At 34.1% G+C, this 25,000-nt stretch overlaps 1 protein-coding gene across 1 annotated transcript in view; it reads right to left on the reverse strand.

The window, feature by feature from the left end:
* Window positions 1-25,000, reverse strand: part of utp20 (UTP20 small subunit processome component) — a 104,477-nt gene that overhangs the window by 9,647 nt on the left and 69,830 nt on the right. The window contains exons 51-55 of the mRNA XM_061914056.1: window positions 24,024-24,134; window positions 23,793-23,942; window positions 23,538-23,720; window positions 23,331-23,462; window positions 23,135-23,267 (exon numbers count right to left, since the gene is read on the reverse strand). Coding sequence (XP_061770040.1) covers window positions 23,135-23,267; window positions 23,331-23,462; window positions 23,538-23,720; window positions 23,793-23,942; window positions 24,024-24,134 — 709 coding nt within the window. The remainder of the gene's footprint in view (window positions 1-23,134; window positions 23,268-23,330; window positions 23,463-23,537; window positions 23,721-23,792; window positions 23,943-24,023; window positions 24,135-25,000) is intronic.

Consider the following 25,000-nt stretch of genomic DNA (forward strand, 5'->3'; position numbering starts at 1 on the left):
GACCCTAAAAAAAAAACATATCGGTCATTGACTACTAATAATCCGTATCAACCCTAAAAAAAACAAATCAGTCCTTGACTACTAATAATCAGTATAAACCCTGAAAAAAAAATTGAACCTTGACTACTAATAATCCGTATCAACGCTGAAAAACCGTATCAGTCCTTGACTACTAATTATCAGTATTGACCCTGAAAAAAAAATATCGGTCCTTGACTACTAATAATCCGTATCAACCCTAAAAAAAACAAATCAGTCCTTGACTACTAATAATAGATATAAACCCTGAAAAAAACATTGAACCTTGACTACTAATAATCAGTATCAACCCTGAAATAAACACATCAGTCCTTGACTACTAATAATCAGTATCAACCCTGAAAAACCATATCAGTCCTTGACTACTGATAATCAGTATTGACCCTAAAAAAAAAACATATCGGTCATTGACTACTAATAATCCGTATCAACCCTAAAAAAAACAAATCAGTCCTTGACTACTAATAATCAGTATAAACCCTGAAAAAAAAATTGAACCTTGACTACTAATAATCCGTATCAACGCTGAAAAACCGTATCAGTCCTTGACTACTAATTATCAGTATTGACCCTGAAAAAAAAATATCGGTCCTTGACTACTAATAATCCGTATCAACCCTAAAAAAAACAAATCAGTCCTTGACTACTAATAATAGATATAAACCCTGAAAAAAACATTGAACCTTGACTACTAATAATCAGTATCAACCCTGAAATAAACACATCAGTCCTTGACTACTAATAATCAGTATCAACCCTGAAAAACCATATCAGTCCTTGACTACTGATAATCAGTATTGACCCTAAAAAAAAAAACATAATAATAGAGATAAACACTGACAAAAACATTGAACCTTGACTACTAATAATCAGTATCAACCCTGAAAAAACATATGATAGGCTCCAGCGTCCCCCGCGATCCTGAAGGGAATAAGCTGTAAAAAATGGATGGATGGATGGATGGCCCTTAACAACTAATAATCAATATCAACCCTGAAAAAAACATTGAACTTTGACTACAAATAATCAGTATCAACCCTGAAAAAAACACATCAGTCCTTGACTACTAATAATCAGTATCGACCCTGAAAAAAACATTGAACCTTGACAACTAATAACCAGTATCAACCTTGAAAAAAACATCAGTCCTTGACTACTAATAATCAGTATCAACCCGGAAAGAAACATATCGGTCCTTGACTACTGATAATCAGCATCGACCCTGAAAAAAAACATTTAACCTTGACTACTAATAACCAGTATCAACCTTGAAAAAAAAATCAGTCCTTGACTACTAATCATCGGTATCAACCCTGAAAGAAACATATTGGCCCTTGACTACTAATAATAGGTATCAACCCTGAAAAAAAACATTGAAACTTGACTACTAATAATCAGTATGATCCCTGAAAAAAACATATTGGCCCTTGACTACTAATAATAGGTATCAACCCTGAAAAAAAACATTGAACCTTGACTACTAATAATCAGTATCAACGCTGAAAAACCGTATCAGTCCTTGACTACTAATTATCAGTATTGACCCTGAAAAAAAAATATCGGTCCTTGACTACTAATAATCCGTATCAACCCTAAAAAAAACAAATCAGTCCTTGACTACTAATAATAGATATAAACCCTGAAAAAAACATTGAACCTTGACTACTAATAATCAGTATCAACCCTGAAATAAACACATCAGTCCTTGACTACTAATAATCAGTATCAACCCTGAAAAACCATATCAGTCCTTGACTACTGATAATCAGTATTGACCCTAAAAAAAAAACATATCGGTCATTGACTACTAATAATCCGTATCAACCCTAAAAAAAACAAATCAGTCCTTGACTACTAATAATCAGTATAAACCCTGAAAAAAAAATTGAACCTTGACTACTAATAATCCGTATCAACGCTGAAAAACCGTATCAGTCCTTGACTACTAATTATCAGTATTGACCCTGAAAAAAAAATATCGGTCCTTGACTACTAATAATCCGTATCAACCCTAAAAAAAACAAATCAGTCCTTGACTACTAATAATAGATATAAACCCTGAAAAAAACATTGAACCTTGACTACTAATAATCAGTATCAACCCTGAAATAAACACATCAGTCCTTGACTACTAATAATCAGTATCAACCCTGAAAAACCATATCAGTCCTTGACTACTGATAATCAGTATTGACCCTAAAAAAAAAAACATAATAATAGAGATAAACACTGACAAAAACATTGAACCTTGACTACTAATAATCAGTATCAACCCTGAAAAAACATATGATAGGCTCCAGCGTCCCCCGCGATCCTGAAGGGAATAAGCTGTAAAAAATGGATGGATGGATGGATGGCCCTTAACAACTAATAATCAATATCAACCCTGAAAAAAACATTGAACTTTGACTACAAATAATCAGTATCAACCCTGAAAAAAACACATCAGTCCTTGACTACTAATAATCAGTATCGACCCTGAAAAAAACATTGAACCTTGACAACTAATAACCAGTATCAACCTTGAAAAAAACATCAGTCCTTGACTACTAATAATCAGTATCAACCCGGAAAGAAACATATCGGTCCTTGACTACTGATAATCAGCATCGACCCTGAAAAAAAACATTTAACCTTGACTACTAATAACCAGTATCAACCTTGAAAAAAAAATCAGTCCTTGACTACTAATCATCGGTATCAACCCTGAAAGAAACATATTGGCCCTTGACTACTAATAATAGGTATCAACCCTGAAAAAAAACATTGAAACTTGACTACTAATAATCAGAATCAACCCTGAAAAAAAACATTGAACCTTGACTACTAATAATCAGTATCAACCCTGAAAAAAACATATCTGTCCTTGACTACTAATAATCAGTATCAACCCTGAAAAAAACATATCGGTCCTTGACTACTAATAATCAGTATCAACCCTGAAAAAAACATATCGGTCCTTGACTACTAATAATCAGTATCAACCCTGAAAATTTTTTTAACCTTGACTACTAATAATCCGTATAAACCCTGAAAAAAACATATCTGTCCTTGACTACTAATAATCAGTATCAACCCTGAAAAAAACATATCGGTCCTTGACTACTAATAATCAGTATCAACCCTGAAAAAAATTTGAACCTTGACTACTAATAATCAGTATAAACCCTGAAAAAAAATTGAACCTTGACTACTAATAATCAGTATCAACCCTGAAAAAAACATATCGGTCCTTGACTACTAATAATCAGTATCAACAGTGAAAAAAACACATCGGTCCTTGACTACTAATAATCAGTATCAACCCTGAAAAAAATTTGAACCTTGACTACTAATAATCCGTATAAACCCTGAAAAAAACATATCGGTCCTTGACTGCTAATAATCAGTATCAACCCTGAAAAAAACATATCGGTCCTTGACTACTAATAATCAGTATCAACCCTGAAAAAAACATATCGGTCCTTGACTACTAATAATCAGTATCAACCCTGAAAAAAACCTATCGGTCCTTGACTACTAATAATCCGTATAAACCCTGAAAAAAACATATCGGTCCTTGACTACTAATAATCAGTATCAACCCTGAAAAAAACATATCGGTCCTTGACTACTAATAATCAGTATCAACCCTGAAAAAAACATATCGGTCCTTGACTACTAATAATCAGTATCAACCCTGAAAAAAAATTTGAACCTTGACTACTAATAATCCGTATAAACCCTGAAAAAAACATATCGGTCCTTGACTACTAATAATCAGTATCAACCCTGAAAAAAACATATCGGTCCTTGACTACTAATAATCAGTATCAACCCTGAAAAAAACATATCGGTCCTTGACTACTAATAATCAGTATCAACCCTGAAAAAAACATATCGGTCCTTGACTACTAATAATCAGTATCAACCCTGAAAAAAATTTGAACCTTGACTACTAATAATCCGTATAAACCCTGAAAAAAACATATCTGTCCTTGACTACTAATAATCAGTATCAACCCTGAAAAAAACATATCGGTCCTTGACTACTAATAATCAGTATCAACATTGAAAAAAACACATCGGTCCTTGACTACTAATAATCAGTATCAACCCTGAAAAAAATTTGAACCTTGACTACTAATAATCCGTATAAACCCTGAAAAAAACATATCGGTCCTTGACTACTAATAATCAGTATCAACCCTGAAAAAAACATATCGGTCCTTGACTACTAATAATCAGTATCAACATTGAAAAAAACACATCGGTCCTTGACTACTAATAATCAGTATCAACCCTGAAAAAAATTTGAACCTTGACTACTAATAATCCGTATAAACCCTGAAAAAAACATATCGGTGCTTGACTACTAATAATCAGTATCAACCCTGAAAAAAACATATCGGTCCTTGACTACTAATAATCAGTATCAACCCTGAAAAAAACATATCGGTCCTTGACTACTAATAATCCGTATAAACCCTGAAAAAAACATATCGGTCCTTGACTACTAATAATCAGTATCAACCCTGAAAAAAACCTATCGGTCCTTGACTACTAATAATCCGTATAAACCCTGAAAAAAACATATCGGTCCTTGACTACTAATAATCAGTATCAACCCTGAAAAAAACCTATCGGTCCTTGACTATTAATAATCAGTATCAACCCTGAAAAAAACATATCGGTCCTTGACTACTAATAATCAGTATCAACCCTGAAAAAAATTTTAACCTTGACTACTAATAATCAGTATAAACCCTGAAAAAAAATTGAACCTTGACTACTAATAATCAGTATCAACCCTGAAAAAAACATATCGGTCCTTGACTACTAATAATCCGTATAAACCCTGAAAAAAATTTGAACCTTGACTACTAATAATCAGTATCAACCCTGAAAAAAACATATCGGTCCTTGACTACTAATAATCAGTATCAACCCTGAAAAAAACATATCGGTCCTTGACTACTAATAATCAGTATCAACCCTGAAAAAAACATTTCGGTCCTTGACTACTAATAATCCGTATAAACCCTGAAAAAAACATATCGGTCCTTGACTACTAATAATCAGTATCAACCCTGAAAAAAACATATCGGTCCTTGACTACTAATAATCAGTATCGACCCTGAAAAAAACATTGAACCTTGACAACTAATAACCAGTATCAACCTTGAAAAAAACATCAGTCCTTGACTACTAATAATCAGTATCAACCCTGAAAGAAACATATCGGTCCTTGACTACTGATAATCAGCATCGACCCTGAAAAAAAACATTTAACCTTGACTACTAATAACCAGTATCAACCTTGAAAAAAATATCAGTCCTTGACTACTAATAATCAGTATCAACCCTGAAAAAAACATATCGGTCCTTGACTACTAATAATCAGTATAAACCCTGAAAAAAAATTGAACCTTGACTACTAATAATCACTATCAACCCTGAAAAAAACATATCGGTCCTTGACTACTAATAATCCGTATAAACCCTGAAAAAAATTTGAACCTTGACTACTAATAATCCGTATAAACCCTGAAAAAAACATATCGGTCCTTGACTACTAATAATCAGTATCAACCCTGAAAAAAACATATCGGTCCTTGACTACTAATAATCAGTATCAACCCTGAAAAAAATTTGAACCTTGACTACTAATAATCCGTATAAACCCTGAAAAAAACATATCGGTCCTTGACTACTAATAATCAGTATCAACCCTGAAAAAAACATATTGGTCCTTGACTACTAATAATCAGTATCAACCCTGAAAAAAACATATCGGTCCTTGACTACTAATAATCAGTATCAACCCTGAAAAAAATTTGAACCTTGACTACTAATAATCCGTATAAACCCTGAAAAAAACATATCTGTCCTTGACTACTAATAATCAGTATCAACCCTGAAAAAAACATATCGGTCCTTGACTACTAATAATCAGTATCAACCCTGAAAAAAACATATCGGTCCTTGACTACTAATAATCAGTATCAACCCTGAAAAAAACATATCGGTCCTTGACTACTAATAATCCGTATAAACCCTGAAAAAAACATATCGGTCCTTGACTACTAATAATCCGTATAAACCCTGAAAAAAACATATCGGTCCTTGACTACTAATAATCAGTATCAACCCTGAAAAAAATTTGAACCTTGACTACTAATAATCAGTATAAACCCTGAAAAAAAATTGAACCTTGACTACTAATAATCAGTATCAACCCTGAAAAAAACATATCGGTCCTTGACTACTAATAATCCGTATAAACCCTGAAAAAAATTTGAACCTTGACTACTAATAATCAGTATCAACCCTGAAAAAAACATATCGGTCCTTGACTACTAATAATCAGTATCAACCCTGAAAAAAACATATCGGTCCTTGACTACTAATAATCAGTATCAACCCTGAAAAAAACATTTCGGTCCTTGACTACTAATAATCAGTATCAACCCTGAAAAAAACATATCGGTCCTTGACTACTAATAATCAGTATCGACCCTGAAAAAAACATTGAACCTTGACAACTAATAACCAGTATCAACCTTGAAAAAAACATCAGTCCTTGACTACTAATAATCAGTATCAACCCTGAAAGAAACATATCGGTCCTTGACTACTGATAATCAGCATCGACCCTGAAAAAAAACATTTAACCTTGACTACTAATAACCAGTATCAACCTTGAAAAAAACATCAGTCCTTGACTACTAATAATCAGTATCAACCCTGAAAAAAACATATCGGTCCTTGACTACTAATAATCAGTATAAACCCTGAAAAAAAATTGAACCTTGACTACTAATAATCAGTATCAACCCTGAAAAAAACATATCGGTCCTTGACTACTAATAATCCGTATAAACCCTGAAAAAAATTTGAACCTTGACTACTAATAATCCGTATAAACCCTGAAAAAAAAAACATATCGGTCCTTGACTACTAATAATCAGTATCAACCCTGAAAAAAACATATCAGTCCTTGACTACTAATAATCAGTATCAACCCTGAAAAAAACATATCGGTCCTTGACTACTAATAATCAGTATCAACCCTGAAAAAAATTTGAACCTTGACTACTAATAATCCGTATAAACCCTGAAAAAAACATATCGGTCCTTGACTACTAATAATCAGTATCAACCCTGAAAAAAACATATTGGTCCTTGACTACTAATAATCAGTATCAACCCTGAAAAAAACATATCGGTCCTTGACTACTAATAATCAGTATCAACCCTGAAAAAAATTTGAACCTTGACTACTAATAATCCGTATAAACCCTGAAAAAAACATATCTGTCCTTGACTACTAATAATCAGTATCAACCCTGAAAAAAACATATCGGTCCTTGACTACTAATAATCAGTATCAACCCTGAAAAAAACATATCGGTCCTTGACTACTAATAATCAGTATCAACCCTGAAAAAAACATATTGGTCCTTGACTACTAATAATCCGTATAAACCCTGAAAAAAACATATCGGTCCTTGACTACTAATAATCAGTATCGACCCTGAAAAAAACACATCAGTCCTTGACTACTAATAGTCAGTATCGACCCTGAAAAAAACATTGAACCTTGACAACTAATAACCAGTATCAACCTTGAAAAAAACATCAGTCCTTGACTACTAATAATCAGTATCAACCCTGAAAGAAACATATCGGTCCTTGACTACTGATAATCAGTATCGACCCTGAAAAAAACACATCAGTCCTTGACTACTAATAGTCAGCATCGACCCTGAAAAAAAACATTTAACCTTGACTACTAATAACCAGTATCAACCTTGAAAAAAACATCAGTCCTTGACTACTAATCATCGGTATCAACCCTGAAAGAAACATATTGGCCCTTGACTACTAATAATAGGTATCAACCCTGAAAAAAAACATTGAACCTTGACTACTAATAATCAGTATCATCCCTGAAAAAAACATATCGGTCCTTGACTACTAATAATCAGTATCAACCCTGAAAAAAACATATCGGTCCTTGACTACTAATAATCAGTATCAACCCTGAAAAAAACATATCGGTCCTTGACTACTAATAATCAGTATCAACCCTGAAAAAATCATATTGGTCCTTGACTACTAATAATCAGTATCAACCCTGAAAAAAATTTGAACCTTGACTACTAATAATCCGTATAAACCCTGAAAAAAACATATCGGTCCTTGACTAATAATAATCAGTATCAACCCTGAAAAAAACCTATCGGTCCTTGACTACTAATAATCAGTATCAACCCTGAAAAAAACATATCGGTCCTTGACTACTAATAATCAGTATCAACCCTGAAAAAAACCTATCGGTCCTTGACTACTAATAATCAGTATCAACCCTGAAAAAAACATATCGGTCCTTGACTACTAATAATCAGTATCAACCCTGAAAAAAACATATCGGTCCTTGACTACTAATAATCAGTATCAACCCTGAAAAAAATTTGAACCTTGACTACTAATAATCAGTATAAACCCTGAAAAAAAATTGAACCTTGACTACTAATAATCAGTATCAACCCTGAAAAAAACATATCAGTCCTTGACTACTAATAATCAGTATCAACCCTGAAAAAAACATATCGGTCCTTGACTACTAATAATCAGTATCAACCCTGAAAAAAATTTGAACCTTGACTACTAATAATCCGTATAAACCCTGAAAAAAACATATCGGTCCTTGACTACTAATAATCAGTATCAACCCTGAAAAAAACATATTGGTCCTTGACTACTAATAATCAGTATCAACCCTGAAAAAAACATATCGGTCCTTGACTACTAATAATCAGTATCAACCCTGAAAAAAATTTGAACCTTGACTACTAATAATCCGTATAAACCCTGAAAAAAACATATCTGTCCTTGACTACTAATAATCAGTATCAACCCTGAAAAAAACATATCGGTCCTTGACTACTAATAATCAGTATCAACCCTGAAAAAAACATATCGGTCCTTGACTACTAATAATCAGTATCAACCCTGAAAAAAACATATCGGTCCTTGACTACTAATAATCCGTATAAACCCTGAAAAAAACATATCGGTCCTTGACTACTAATAATCCGTATAAACCCTGAAAAAAACATATCGGTCCTTGACTACTAATAATCAGTATCGACCCTGAAAAAAACACATCAGTCCTTGACTACTAATAGTCAGTATCGACCCTGAAAAAAACATTGAACCTTGACAACTAATAACCAGTATCAACCTTGAAAAAAACATCAGTCCTTGACTACTAATAATCAGTATCAACCCTGAAAGAAACATATCGGTCCTTGACTACTGATAATCAGTATCGACCCTGAAAAAAACACATCAGTCCTTGACTACTAATAGTCAGCATCGACCCTGAAAAAAAACATTTAACCTTGACTACTAATAACCAGTATCAACCTTGAAAAAAACATCAGTCCTTGACTACTAATCATCGGTATCAACCCTGAAAGAAACATATTGGCCCTTGACTACTAATAATAGGTATCAACCCTGAAAAAAAACATTGAACCTTGACTACTAATAATCAGTATCATCCCTGAAAAAAACATATCGGTCCTTGACTACTAATAATCAGTATCAACCCTGAAAAAAACATATCGGTCCTTGACTACTAATAATCAGTATCAACCCTGAAAAAAACATATCGGTCCTTGACTACTAATAATCAGTATCAACCCTGAAAAAATCATATTGGTCCTTGACTACTAATAATCAGTATCAACCCTGAAAAAAATTTGAACCTTGACTACTAATAATCCGTATAAACCCTGAAAAAAACATATCGGTCCTTGACTAATAATAATCAGTATCAACCCTGAAAAAAACATATCGGTCCTTGACTACTAATAATCAGTATCAACCCTGAAAAAAACATATCGGTCCTTGACTACTAATAATCAGTATCAACCCTGAAAAAAACATATCGGTCCTTGACTACTAATAATCAGTATCAACCCTGAAAAAAATTTGAACCTTGACTACTAATAATCAGTATAAACCCTGAAAAAAAATTGAACCTTGACTACTAATAATCAGTATCAACCCTGAAAAAAACATATCGGTCCTTGACTACTAATAATCAGTATCAACCCTGAAAAAAACATATCGGTCCTTGACTACTAATAATCAGTATCAACCCTGAAAAAATCATATTGGTCCTTGACTACTAATAATCAGTATCAACCCTGAAAAAAATTTGAACCTTGACTACTAATAATCCGTATAAACCCTGAAAAAAACATATCGGTCCTTGACTAATAATAATCAGTATCAACCCTGAAAAAAACATATCGGTCCTTGACTACTAATAATCAGTATCAACCCTGAAAAAAACATATCGGTCCTTGACTACTAATAATCAGTATCAACCCTGAAAAAAACATATCGGTCCTTGACTACTAATAATCAGAATCAACCCTGAAAAAAACATATCGGTCCTTGACTACTAATAATCCGTATAAACCCTGAAAAAAATTTGAACCTTGACTACTAATAATCCGTATAAACCCTGAAAAAAACATATCGGTCCTTGACTACTAATAATCAGTATCAACCCTGAAAAAAACATATCGGTCCTTGACTACTAATAATCAGTATCAACCCTGAAAAAAACATATCGGTCCTTGACTACTAATAATCAGTATCAACCCTGAAAAAAATTTGAACCTTGACTACTAATAATCCGTATAAACCCTGAAAAAAACATCGGTCCTTGACTACTAATAATCAGTATCAACCCTGAAAAAAACATATCGGTCCTTGACTACTAATAATCAGTATCAACCCTGAAAAAAATTTGAACCTTGACTACTAATAATCCGTATGAACCCTGAAAAAAACATATCTGTCCTTGACTACTAATAATCAGTATCAACCCTGAAAAAAACATATCGGTCCTTGACTACTAATAATCAGTATCAACCCTGAAAAAAATTTGAACCTTGACTACTAATAATCCGTATAAACCCTGAAAAAAACATATCGGTCCTTGACTACTAATAATCAGTATCAACCCTGAAAAAAACATATCGGTCCTTGACTACTAATAATCAGTATCAACCCTGAAAAAAACATATCGGTCCTTGACTACTAATAATCAGTATCAACCCTGAAAAAAATTTGAACCTTGACTACTAATAATCCGTATAAACCCTGAAACAACATATCGGTCCTTGACTACTAATAATCAGTATCAACCCTGAAAAAAACATATCGGTCCTTGACTACTAATAATCAGTATCAACCCTGAAAAAAACCTATCGGTCCTTGACTACTAATAATCCGTATAAACCCTGAAAAAAACATATCGGTCCTTGACTACTAATAATCAGTATCAACCCTGAAAAAAACCTATCGGTCCTTGACTACTAATAATCAGTATCAACCCTGAAAAAAACATATCGGTCCTTGACTACTAATAATCAGTATCAACCCTGAAAAAAATTTGAACCTTGACTACTAATAATCAGTATAAACCCTGAAAAAAAATTGAACCTTGACTACTAATAATCAGTATCAACCCTGAAAAAAACATATCGGTCCTTGACTACTAATAATCCGTATAAACCCTGAAAAAAATTTGAACCTTGACTACTAATAATCAGTATCAACCCTGAAAAAAACATATCGGTCCTTGACTACTAATAATCAGTATCAACCCTGAAAAAAACATATCGGTCCTTGACTACTAATAATCAGTATCAACCCTGAAAAAAACATATTGGTCCTTGACTACTAATAATCCGTATAAACCCTGAAAAAAACATATCGGTCCTTGACTACTAATAATCAGTATCAACCCTGAAAAAAACATATCGGTCCTTGACTACTAATAATCAGTATCAACCCTGAAAAAAACACATCAGTCCTTGACTACTAATAATCAGTATCGACCCTGAAAAAAACATTGAACCTTGACAACTAATAACCAGTATCAACCTTGAAAAAAACATCAGTCCTTGACTACTAATAATCAGTATCAACCCTGAAAGAAACATATCGGTCCTTGACTACTGATAATCAGCATCGACCCTGAAAAAAAACATTTAACCTTGACTACTAATAACCAGTATCAACCTTGAAAAAAACATCAGTCCTTGACTACTAATCATCGGTATCAACCCTGAAAGAAACATATTGGCCCTTGACTACTACTAATAGGTATCAACCCTGAAAAAAAACATTGAACCTTGACTACTAATAATCAGTATCATCCCTGAAAAAAACATATCGGTCCTTGACTACTAATAATCAGTATCAACCCTGAAAAAAACATATCGGTCCTTGACTACTAATAATCAGTATCAACCCTGAAAAAAACATATCGGTCCTTGACTACTAATAATCAGTATCAACCCTGAAAAAAACATATTGGTCCTTGACTATTAATAATCAGTATCAACCCTGAAAAAAATTTGAACCTTGACTACTAATAATCCGTATAAACCCTGAAAAAAACATATCGGTCCTTGACTACTAATAATCAGTATCAACCCTGAAAAAAACATATCGGTCCTTGACTACTAATAATCAGTATCAACCCTGAAAAAACATATCGGTCCTTGACTACTAATAATCAGTATCAACCCTGAAAAAAATTTGAACCTTGACTACTAATAATCAGTATAAACCCTGAAAAAAAATTGAACCTTGACTACTAATAATCAGTATCAACCCTGAAAAAAACATATCGGTCCTTGACTACTAATAATCCGTATAAACCCTGAAAAAAATTTGAACCTTGACTACTAATAATCAGTATCAACCCTGAAAAACACATATCGGTCCTTGACTACTAATAATCCGTATCAACCCTGAAGAAAACATATCGGTCCTTGACTACTAATAATCCGTATAAACCCTGAAAAAAACATATCGGTCCTTGACTACTAATAATCAGTATCAACCCTGAAAAAAACATATCGGTCCTTGACTACTAATAATCAGTATCAACCCTGAAAAAAACATATCGGTCCTTGACTACTAATAATCAGTATCAACACTGAAAAAAATTTGAACCTTGACTACTAATAATCCGTATAAACCCTGAAAAAAACATATCGGTCCTTGACTACTAATAATCAGTATCAACCCTGAAAAAAACATATCGGTCCTTGACTACTAATAATCAGTATCAACCCTGAAAAAAACATATCGGTCCTTGACTACTAATAATCAGTATCAACACTGAAAAAAATTTGAACCTTCACTACAAATAATCCGTACAAACCCTGAAAAAAACATATCGGTCCTTGACTACTAATAATCAGTATCAACCCTGAAAAAAACATATCGGTCCTTGACTACTAATAATCAGTATCAACCCTGAAAAAAACATATCGGTCCTTGACTACTAATAATCAGTATCAACCCTGAAAAAAATTTGAACCTTGACTACTAATAATCCGTATAAACCCTGAAAAAAACATATCGGTCCTTGACTACTAATAATCAGTATCAACCCTGAAAAAAACATATCGGTCCTTGACTACTAATAATCAGTATCAACCCTGAAAAAAACATATCGGTCCTTGACTACTAATAATCAGTATCAACCCTGAAAAAAATTTGAACCTTGACTACTAATAATCAGTATAAACCCTGAAAAAAAATTGAACCTTGACTACTAATAATCAGTATCAACCCTGAAAAAAACATACGGTCCTTGACTACTAATAATCAGTATCAACCCTGAAAAAAACATATCGGTCCTTGACTACTAATAATCCGTATAAACCCTGAAAAAAACATATCGGTCCTTGACTACTAATAATCAGTATCGACCCTGAAAAAAACACATCAGTCCTTGACTACTAATAGTCAGTATCGACCCTGAAAAAAACATTGAACCTTGACAACTAATAACCAGTATCAACCTTGAAAAAAACATCAGTCCGTGACTACTAATAATCAGTATCAACCCTGAAAGAAACATATCGGTCCTTGACTACTGATAATCAGCATCGACCCTGAAAAAAAACATTTAACCTTGACTACTAATAACCAGTATCAACCTTGAAAAAAACATCAGTCCTTGACTACTAATCATCGGTATCAACCCTGAAAGAAACATATTGGCCCTTGACTACTAATAATAGGTATCAACCCTGAAAAAAAACATTGAACCTTGACTACTAATAATCAGTATCATCCCTGAAAAAAACATATCGGTCCTTGACTACTAATAATCAGTATCAACCCTGAAAAAAACATATCGGTCCTTGACTACTAATAATCAGTATCAACCCTGAAAAAAACATATCGGTCCTTGACTACTAATAATCAGTATCAACCCTGAAAAAATCATATTGGTCCTTGACTACTAATAATCAGTATCAACCCTGAAAAAAATTTGAACCTTGACTACTAATAATCCGTATAAACCCTGAAAAAAACATATCGGTCCTTGACTAATAATAATCAGTATCAACCCTGAAAAAAACATATCGGACCTTGACTACTAATAATCAGTATCAACCCTGAAAAAAACATATCGGTCCTTGACTACTAATAATCAGTATCAACCCTGAAAAAAACATATCGGTCCTTGACTACTAATAATCAGTATCAACCCTGAAAAAAATTTGAACCTTGACTACTAATAATCAGTATAAACCCTGAAAAAAAATTGAACCTTGACTACTAATAATCAGAATCAACCCTGAAAAAAACATATCGGTCCTTGACTACTAATAATCCGTATAAACCCTGAAAAAAATTTGAACCTTGACTACTAATAATCCGTATAAACCCTGAAAAAAACATATCGGTCCTTGACTACTAATAATCAGTATCAACCCTGAAAAAAACATATCGGTCCTTGACTACTAATAATCAGTATCAACCCTGAAAAAAACATATCGGTCCTTGACTACTAATAATCAGTATCAACCCTGAAAAAAATTTGAACCTTGACTACTAATAATCCGTATAAACCCTGAAAAAAACATCGGTCCTTGACTACTAATAATCAGTATCAACCCTGAAAAAAACATATCGGTCCTTGACTACTAATAATCAGTATCAACCCTGAAAAAAATTTGAACCTTGACTACTAATAATCCGTATAAACCCTGAAAAAAACATATCTGTCCTTGACTACTAATAATCAGTATCAACCCTGAAAAAAACATATCGGTCCTTGACTACTAATAATCAGTATCAACCCTGAAAAAAACATATCGGTCCTTGACTACTAATAATCAGTATCAACCCTGAAAAAAATTTGAACCTTGACTACTAATAATCCGTATAAACCCTGAAAAAAACATATCGGTCCTTGACTACTAATAATCAGTATCAACCCTGAAAAAAACATATCGGTCCTTGACTACTAATAATCAGTATCAACCCTGAAAAAAACATATCGGTCCTTGACTACTAATAATCAGTATCAACCCTGAAAAAAATTTGAACCTTGACTACTAATAATCCGTATAAACCCTGAAACAACATATCGGTCCTTGACTACTAATAATCAGTATCAACCCTGAAAAAAACATATCGGTCCTTGACTACTAATAATCAGTATCAACCCTGAAAAAAACCTATCGGTCCTTGACTACTAATAATCCGTATAAACCCTGAAAAAAACATATCGGTCCTTGACTACTAATAATCAGTATCAACCCTGAAAAAAACCTATCGGTCCTTGACTACTAATAATCAGTATCAACCCTGAAAAAAACATATCGGTCCTTGACTACTAATAATCAGTATCAACCCTGAAAAAAATTTGAACCTTGACTACTAATAATCAGTATAAACCCTGAAAAAAAATTGAACCTTGACTACTAATAATCAGTATCAACCCTGAAAAAAACATATCGGTCCTTGACTACTAATAATCCGTATAAACCCTGAAAAAAATTTGAACCTTGACTACTAATAATCAGTATCAACCCTGAAAAAAACATATCGGTCCTTGACTACTAATAATCAGTATCAACCCTGAAAAAAACATATCGGTCCTTGACTACTAATAATCAGTATCAACCCTGAAAAAAACATATCGGTCCTTGACTACTAATAATCCGTATAAACCCTGAAAAAAACATATCGGTCCTTGACTACTAATAATCAGTATCAACCCTGAAAAAAACATATCGGTCCTTGACTACTAATAATCAGTATCAACCCTGAAAAAAACACATCAGTCCTTGACTACTAATAATCAGTATCGACCCTGAAAAAAACATTGAACCTTGACAACTAATAACCAGTATCAACCTTGAAAAAAACATCAGTCCTTGACTACTAATAATCAGTATCAACCCTGAAAGAAACATATCGGTCCTTGACTACTGATAATCAGCATCGACCCTGAAAAAAAACATTTAACCTTGACTACTAATAACCAGTATCAACCTTGAAAAAAACATCAGTCCTTGACTACTAATCATCGGTATCAACCCTGAAAGAAACATATTGGCCCTTGACTACTACTAATAGGTATCAACCCTGAAAAAAAACATTGAACCTTGACTACTAATAATCAGTATCATCCCTGAAAAAAACATATCGGTCCTTGACTACTAATAATCAGTATCAACCCTGAAAAAAACATATCGGTCCTTGACTACTAATAATCAGTATCAACCCTGAAAAAAACATATCGGTCCTTGACTACTAATAATCAGTATCAACCCTGAAAAAAACATATTGGTCCTTGACTATTAATAATCAGTATCAACCCTGAAAAAAATTTGAACCTTGACTACTAATAATCCGTATAAACCCTGAAAAAAACATATCGGTCCTTGACTACTAATAATCAGTATCAACCCTGAAAAAAACATATCGGTCCTTGACTACTAATAATCAGTATGAACCCTGAAAAAACATATCGGTCCTTGACTACTAATAATCAGTATCAACCCTGAAAAAAATTTGAACCTTGACTACTAATAATCCGTATAAACCCTGAAAAAAACATATCGGTCCTTGACTACTAATAATCAGTATCAACCCTGAAAAAAACCTATCGGTCCTTGACTACTAATAATCAGTATCAACCCTGAAAAAAACATATCGGTCCTTGACTACTAATAATCAGTATCAACCCTGAAAAAAATTTGAACCTTGACTACTAATAATCAGTATAAACCCTGAAAAAAAATTGAACCTTGACTACTAATAATCAGTATCAACCCTGAAAAAAACATATCGGTCCTTGACTACTAATAATCCGTATAAACCCTGAAAAAAATTTGAACCTTGACTACTAATAATCAGTATCAACCCTGAAAAACACATATCGGTCCTTGACTACTAATAATCCGTATCAACCCTGAAGAAAACATATCGGTCCTTGACTACTAATAATCCGTATAAACCCTGAAAAAAACATATCGGTCCTTGACTACTAATAATCAGTATCAACCCTGAAAAAAACATATCGGTCCTTGACTACTAATAATCAGTATCAACCCTGAAAAAAACATATCGGTCCTTGACTACTAATAATCAGTATCAACACTGAAAAAAATTTGAACCTTGACTACTAATAATCCGTATAAACCCTGAAAAAAACATATCGGTCCTTGACTACTAATAATCGGTATCAACCCTGAAAAAAACATATCGGTCCTTGACTACTAATAATCAGTATCAACCCTGAAAAAAACATATCGGTCCTTGACTACTAATAATCAGTATCAACACTGAAAAAAATTTGAACCTTCACTACAAATAATCCGTACAAACCCTGAAAAAAACATATCGGTCCTTGACTACTAATAATCAGTATCAACCCTGAAAAAAACATATCGGTCCTTGACTACTAATAATCAGTATCAACCCTGAAAAAAACATATCGGTCCTTGACTACTAATGATCAGTATCAACCCTGAAAAAAATTTGAACCTTGACTACTAATAATCCGTATAAACCCTGAAAAAAACATATCGGTCCTTGACTACTAATAATCAGTATCAACCCTGAAAAAAACATATCGGTCCTTGACTACTAATAATCAGTATCAACCCTGAAAAAAACATATCGGTCCTTGACTACTAATAATCAATATCAACCCTGAAAAAAATTTGAACCTTGACTACTAATAATCAGTATAAACCCTGAAAAAAAATTGAACCTTGACTACTAATAATCAGTATCAACCCTGAAAAAAACATATCGGTCCTTGACTACTAATAATCAGTATCAACCCTGAAAAAAACATATCGGTCCTTGACTACTAATAATCCGTATAAACCCTGAAAAAAACATATCGGTCCTTGACTACTAATAATCAGTATCGACCCTGAAAAAAACACATCAGTCCTTGACTACTAATAGTCAGTATCGACCCTGAAAAAAACATTGAACCTTGACAACTAATAACCAGTATCAACCTTGAAAAAAACATCAGTCCTTGACTACTAATAATCAGTATCAACCCTGAAAGAAACATATCGGTCCTTGACTACTGATAATCAGCATCGACCCTGAAAAAAAACATTTAACCTTGACTACTAATAACCAGTATCAACCTTGAAAAAAACATCAGTCCTTGACTACTAATCATCGGTATCAACCCTGAAAGAAACATATTGGCCCTTGACTACTAATAATAGGTATCAACCCTGAAAAAAAACATTGAACCTTGACTACTAATAATCAGTATCATCCCTGAAAAAAACATATCGGTCCTTGACTACTAATAATCAGTATCAACCCTGAAAAAAACATATCGGTCCTTGACTACTAATAATCAGTATCAACCCTGAAAAAAACATATCGGTCCTTGACTACTAATAATCAGTATCAACCCTGAAAAAATCATATTGGTCCTTGACTACTAATAATCAGTATCAACCCTGAAAAAAATTTGAACCTTGACTACTAATAATCCGTATAAACCCTGAAAAAAACATATCGGTCCTTGACTAATAATAATCAGTATCAACCCTGAAAAAAACATATCGGTCCTTGACTACTAATAATCAGTATCAACCCTGAAAAAAACATATCGGTCCTTGACTACTAATAATCAGTATCAACCCTGAAAAAAATTTGAACCTTGACTACTAATAATCAGTATAAACCCTGAAAAAAAATTGAACCTTGACTACTAATAATCAGAATCAACCCTGAAAAAAACATATCGGTCCTTGACTACTAATAATCCGTATAAACCCTGAAAAAAATTTGAACCTTGACTACTAATAATCCGTATAAACCCTGAAAAAAACATATCGGTCCTTGACTACTAATAATCAGTATCAACCCTGAAAAAAACATATCGGTCCTTGACTACTAATAATCAGTATCAACCCTGAAAAAAACATATCGGTCCTTGACTACTAATAATCAGTATCAACCCTGAAAAAAATTTGAACCTTGACTACTAATAATCCGTATAAACCCTGAAAAAAACATCGGTCCTTGACTACTAATAATCAGTATCAACCCTGAAAAAAACATATCGGTCCTTGACTACTAATAATCAGTATCAACCCTGAAAAAAATTTGAACCTTGACTACTAATAATCCGTATAAACCCTGAAAAAAACATATCTGTCCTTGACTACTAATAATCAGTATCAACCCTGAAAAAAACATATCGGTCCTTGACTACTAATAATCAGTATCAACCCTGAAAAAAACATATCGGTCCTTGACTACTAATAATCAGTATCAACCCTGAAAAAAATTTGAACCTTGACTACTAATAATCCGTATAAACCCTGAAAAAAACATATCGGTCCTTGACTACTAATAATCAGTATCAACCCTGAAAAAAACATATCGGTCCTTGACTTCTAATAATCAGTATCAACCCTGAAAAAAACATATCGGTCCTTGACTACTAATAATCAGTATCAACCCTGAAAAAAATTTGAACCTTGACTACTAATAATCCGTATAAACCCTGAAACAACATATCGGTCCTTGACTACTAATAATCAGTATCAACCCTGAAAAAAACATATCGGTCCTTGACTACTAATAATCAGTATCAACCCTGAAAAAAACCTATCGGTCCTTGACTACTAATAATCCGTATAAACCCTGAAAAAAACATATCGGTCCTTGACTACTAATAATCAGTATCAACCCTGAAAAAAACCTATCGGTCCTTGACTACTAATAATCAGTATCAACCCTGAAAAAAACATATCGGTCCTTGACTACTAATAATCAGTATCAACCCTGAAAAAATTTTTAACCTTGACTACTAATAATCAGTATAAACCCTGAAAAAAAATTGAACCTTGACTACTAATAATCAGTATCAACCCTGAAAAAAACATATCGGTCCTTGACTACTAATAATCCGTAAAAACCCTGAAAAAAATTTGAACCTTGACTACTAATAATCAGTATCAACCCTGAAAAAAACATATCGGTCCTTGACTACTAATAATCAGTATCAACCCTGAAAAAAACATATCGGTCCTTGACTACTAATAATCAGTATCAACCCTGAAAAAAAAATATCGGTCCTTGACTACTAATAATCCGTATAAACCCTGAAAAAAACATATCGGTCCTTGACTACTAATAATCAGTATCAACCCTGAAAAAAACATATCGGTCCTTGACTACTAATAATCAGTATCAACCCTGAAAAAAACACATCAGTCCTTGACTACTAATAATCAGTATCGACCCTGAAAAAAACATTGAACCTTGACAACTAATAACCAGTATCAACCTTGAAAAAAACATCAGTCCTTGACTACTAATAATCAGTATCAACCCTGAAAGAAACATATCGGTCCTTGACTACTGATAATCAGCATCGACCCTGAAAAAAAACATTTAACCTTGACTACTAATAACCAGTATCAACCTTGAAAAAAACATCAGTCCTTGACTACTAATCATCGGTATCAACCCTGAAAGAAACATATTGGCCCTTGACTACTACTAATAGGTATCAACCCTGAAAAAAAACATTGAACCTTGACTACTAATAATCAGTATCATCCCTGAAAAAAACATATCGGTCCTTGACTACTAATAATCAGTATCAACCCTGAAAAAAACATATCGGTCCTTGACTACTAATAATCAGTATCAACCCTGAAAAAAACATATCGGTCCTTGACTACTAATAATCAGTATCAACCCTGAAAAAAACATATTGGTCCTTGACTATTAATAATCAGTATCAACCCTGAAAAAAATTTGAACCTTGACTACTAATAATCCGTATAAACCCTGAAAAAAGCATATCGGTCCTTGACTACTAATAATCAGTATCAACCCTGAAAAAAACATATCGGTCCTTGACTACTAATAATCAGTATCAACCCTGAAAAAACATATCGGTCCTTGACTACTAATAATCAGTATCAACCCTGAAAAAAATTTGAACCTTGACTACTAATAATCCGTATAAACCCTGAAAAAAACATATCGGTCCTTGACTACTAATAATCAGTATCAACCCTGAAAAAAACCTATCGGTCCTTGACTACTAATAATCAGTATCAACCCTGAAAAAAACATATCGGTCCTTGACTACTAATAATCAGTATCAACCCTGAAAAAAATTTGAACCTTGACTACTAATAATCAGTATAAACCCTGAAAAAAAATTGAACCTTGACTACTAATAATCAGTATCAACCCTGAAAAAAACATATCGGTCCTTGACTACTAATAATCCGTATAAACCCTGAAAAAAATTTGAACCTTGACTACTAATAATCAGTATCAACCCTGAAAAACACATATCGGTCCTTGACTACTAATAATCCGTATCAACCCTGAAGAAAACATATCGGTCCTTGACTACTAATAATCCGTATAAACCCTGAAAAAAACATATCGGTCCTTGACTACTAATAATCAGTATCAACCCTGAAAAAAACATATCGGTCCTTGACTACTAATAATCAGTATCAACCCTGAAAAAAACATATCGGTCCTTGACTACTAATAATCAGTATCAACACTGAAAAAAATTTGAACCTTGACTACTAATAATCCGTATAAACCCTGAAAAAAACATATCGGTCCTTGACTACTAATAATCAGTATCAACCCTGAAAAAAACATATCGGTCCTTGACTACTAATAATCAGTATCAACCCTGAAAAAAACATATCGGTCCTTGACTACTAATAATCAGTATCAACACTGAAAAAAATTTGAACCTTCACTACAAATAATCCGTACAAAACCTGAAAAAAACATATCGGTCCTTGACTACTAATAATCAGTATCAACCCTGAAAAAAACATATCGGTCCTTGACTACTAATAATCAGTATCAACCCTGAAAAAAACATATCGGTCCTTGACTACTAATAATCAGTATCAACCCTGAAAAAAATTTGAACCTTGACTACTAATAATCCGTATAAACCCTGAAAAAAACATATCGGTCCTTGACTACTAATAATCAGTATCAACCCTGAAAAAAACATATCGGTCCTTGACTACTAATAATCAGTATCAACCCTGAAAAAAACATATCGGTCCTTGACTACTAATAATCAGTATCAACCCTGAAAAAAATTTGAACCTTGACTACTAATAATCAGTATAAACCCTGAAAAAAAATTGAACCTTGACTACTAATAATCAGTATCAACCCTGAAAAAAACATATCGGTCTTTGGCTAATAGTAATCAGTATCAACCCTGAAAAAAACACATCAGTCCTTGACTACTAATAATCAGTATCGAACCTGAAAAAAACATATCGGTCCTTGACTACTAATAATCAGTATCAACCCTGAAAAAAACACATCAGTCCTTTACTACTAATATTCCGTATGAACCCTGAAAAAACATCAGTCCTTGACTACTAATAATCAGTATCGACCCTGAAAAAAAACATATTAGTCCTTGACTACTAATAATAGATATAAACCCTGAAAAAAACATTGAACGTTGACTACTAATAATCAGTATCAATTCTGAAAAAAACATATCGAACCTTGACTACTAATAATCAGCATAGACTCTGAAAGAAACATATTGGCCCTTGACTACTAATAATCAGTATCAACCCTGAAAAAAACATATTGGCCCTTAACTACTTATAATCAGTATGATCCCTGAAAAAAAACATTTCGGTCCATCTCTATTTGTGTTGTGGCTGGACAGGAAGTGGCGCCTCACCCCAAATCTGGGCGAGGGTGTGATGCGGCGTGGCGAGCTCCAGCAGGCCGCAGTGTTGGGTGAGTTTGGTGATGAGAGTGAGGTAACTGAAGAGCAACCTGTCTGCTCCTCTCTCCTCCTTTTCTTCCTCCATCTGAGAGAGAAAAAACAAATTGTTGGCATTTTCCGACATGAAAGAGAAAAATGGCGGACTGACGTCATCATAGTTGTCGGGGTGGATGGCGTTCTCCAGGAGGGGCAGCAGGTCGTCGAGGCGTTTGGCGAACTTGTCCTCCTCCACCTCCACGATCAGACCGCACAGCTGGGTGCCCAGACGCCGCAGACTCACCTGCGGGGACAAAACCACATCCGGTTTACCCGCAAAGATCGTGGAGGACTTCCCAAAATAAAAGCATGCGCATACCTTGTCCGCTTTCAGCCAGGTGCTGACAAAAGAGAACAAGTATTTCTGCTGGTTGGCGTCCACTTTGGCGAGGAAGGACTTGATGGCCATGGCGGCCATTTTTTTACATCGCGCAGAGTCGTCGTTGACGACGACGAGTGCCAGCGGAGCGAAAACCAGGCCTGTGTAGTTCATCAGTATTTTCTGAGAAGGAAAAAAAAAACCCACAAAGTTTTACTCATTTTTGTCATATTTTGTTAGAATGGAGCGGGTTACCTGAGGGAAGGTCTGGAAAATGTGAGCCAGCATCTCCAAGGCCGACTCCCTGCCCGTGTCGTGCTCATACGTCAGCTGGGCCACTATAAACTGCATGTGTTCCAGCAACTTCTTCCCCAGAGGGTAGTCCAGCAGGTACTTGAGGTAGATCTGAATGCACAAACACTTCCCTTTTAGAAAACAAAGGAGGAGAGCCGGCGGCGTTCTCTCACATCTCATTTTGAACGGCACCTGTCTGCAGCGGACTCGGATCATGGAGGTGTTTCCACTGACGGCCTGCTGGGCCACTTTCTTCATCAAATCTTGCATCTCGGGCACGATCAGCTTCTTGGACAGAATGGCCTGTGGTTGCCATGCAGTCAATGGGAAGGGAGTACTGGAGTTATTACAGGTGTCTCGATACAACCTTGGAATATTGGCCGATACCGATATTGAGCAGGGATCTTACACACTTGTGTTATTTTGTAGTGTAGAATGTTAAGATGAGGTTTGAACAACGGTAGGGATGAAACAACTGATTTATTATTAACCATCAGGGCTTCCCAAACATTCATTTATTTGTGGCGGCCCGCCACGAAAGAATTACGGGCGCCACAAAAAATAAAAAAGATTTTAAAAAAAAATTCCGGCTTTTGACTCGCTCGACCGCTCATAAAAGCAATGGGACTCTGTCTGTGAATGGAGCTTGTAGTTACATATTATATAAATATGTGAATATTATATAAATATGTATATACAGTGGGGCAAAAAAAGTATTTAGTCAGCCACCGATTGTGCAAGTTCTCCCACTTAAAATGATGACAGAGGTCTGTAATTTTCATCATAGGTACACTTCAACTGTGAGAGACAGAATGTGAAAAAAAAAATCCAGGAATTCACAATGTAGGAATTTTAAAGAATTTATTTGTAAATTATGGTGGAAAATAAGTATTTGGTCAACCATTCAAAGCTCTCACTGATAGAAGGACGTTTTGGCTCAAAATCTCACGATACATGGCCCCATTCAGTCTTTCCTTAACACGGATCAATCGTCCTGTCCCCTTAGCAGAAAAACAGCCCCAAAGCATGATGTTTCCACCCCCATGCTTCACAGTAGGTATGGTGTTCTTGGGATGCAACTCAGTATTCTTCTTCCTCCAAACACGACGAGTTGAGTTTATACCAAAATGGATACATGGATGATACAGCAGAGGATTGGGAAAATGTCA

The sequence above is a fragment of the Nerophis ophidion genome, linkage group LG10 (genome assembly GCF_033978795.1).
Source record: "Nerophis ophidion isolate RoL-2023_Sa linkage group LG10, RoL_Noph_v1.0, whole genome shotgun sequence".
Classification (NCBI taxonomy): Eukaryota; Metazoa; Chordata; class Actinopteri; order Syngnathiformes; family Syngnathidae; genus Nerophis; species Nerophis ophidion.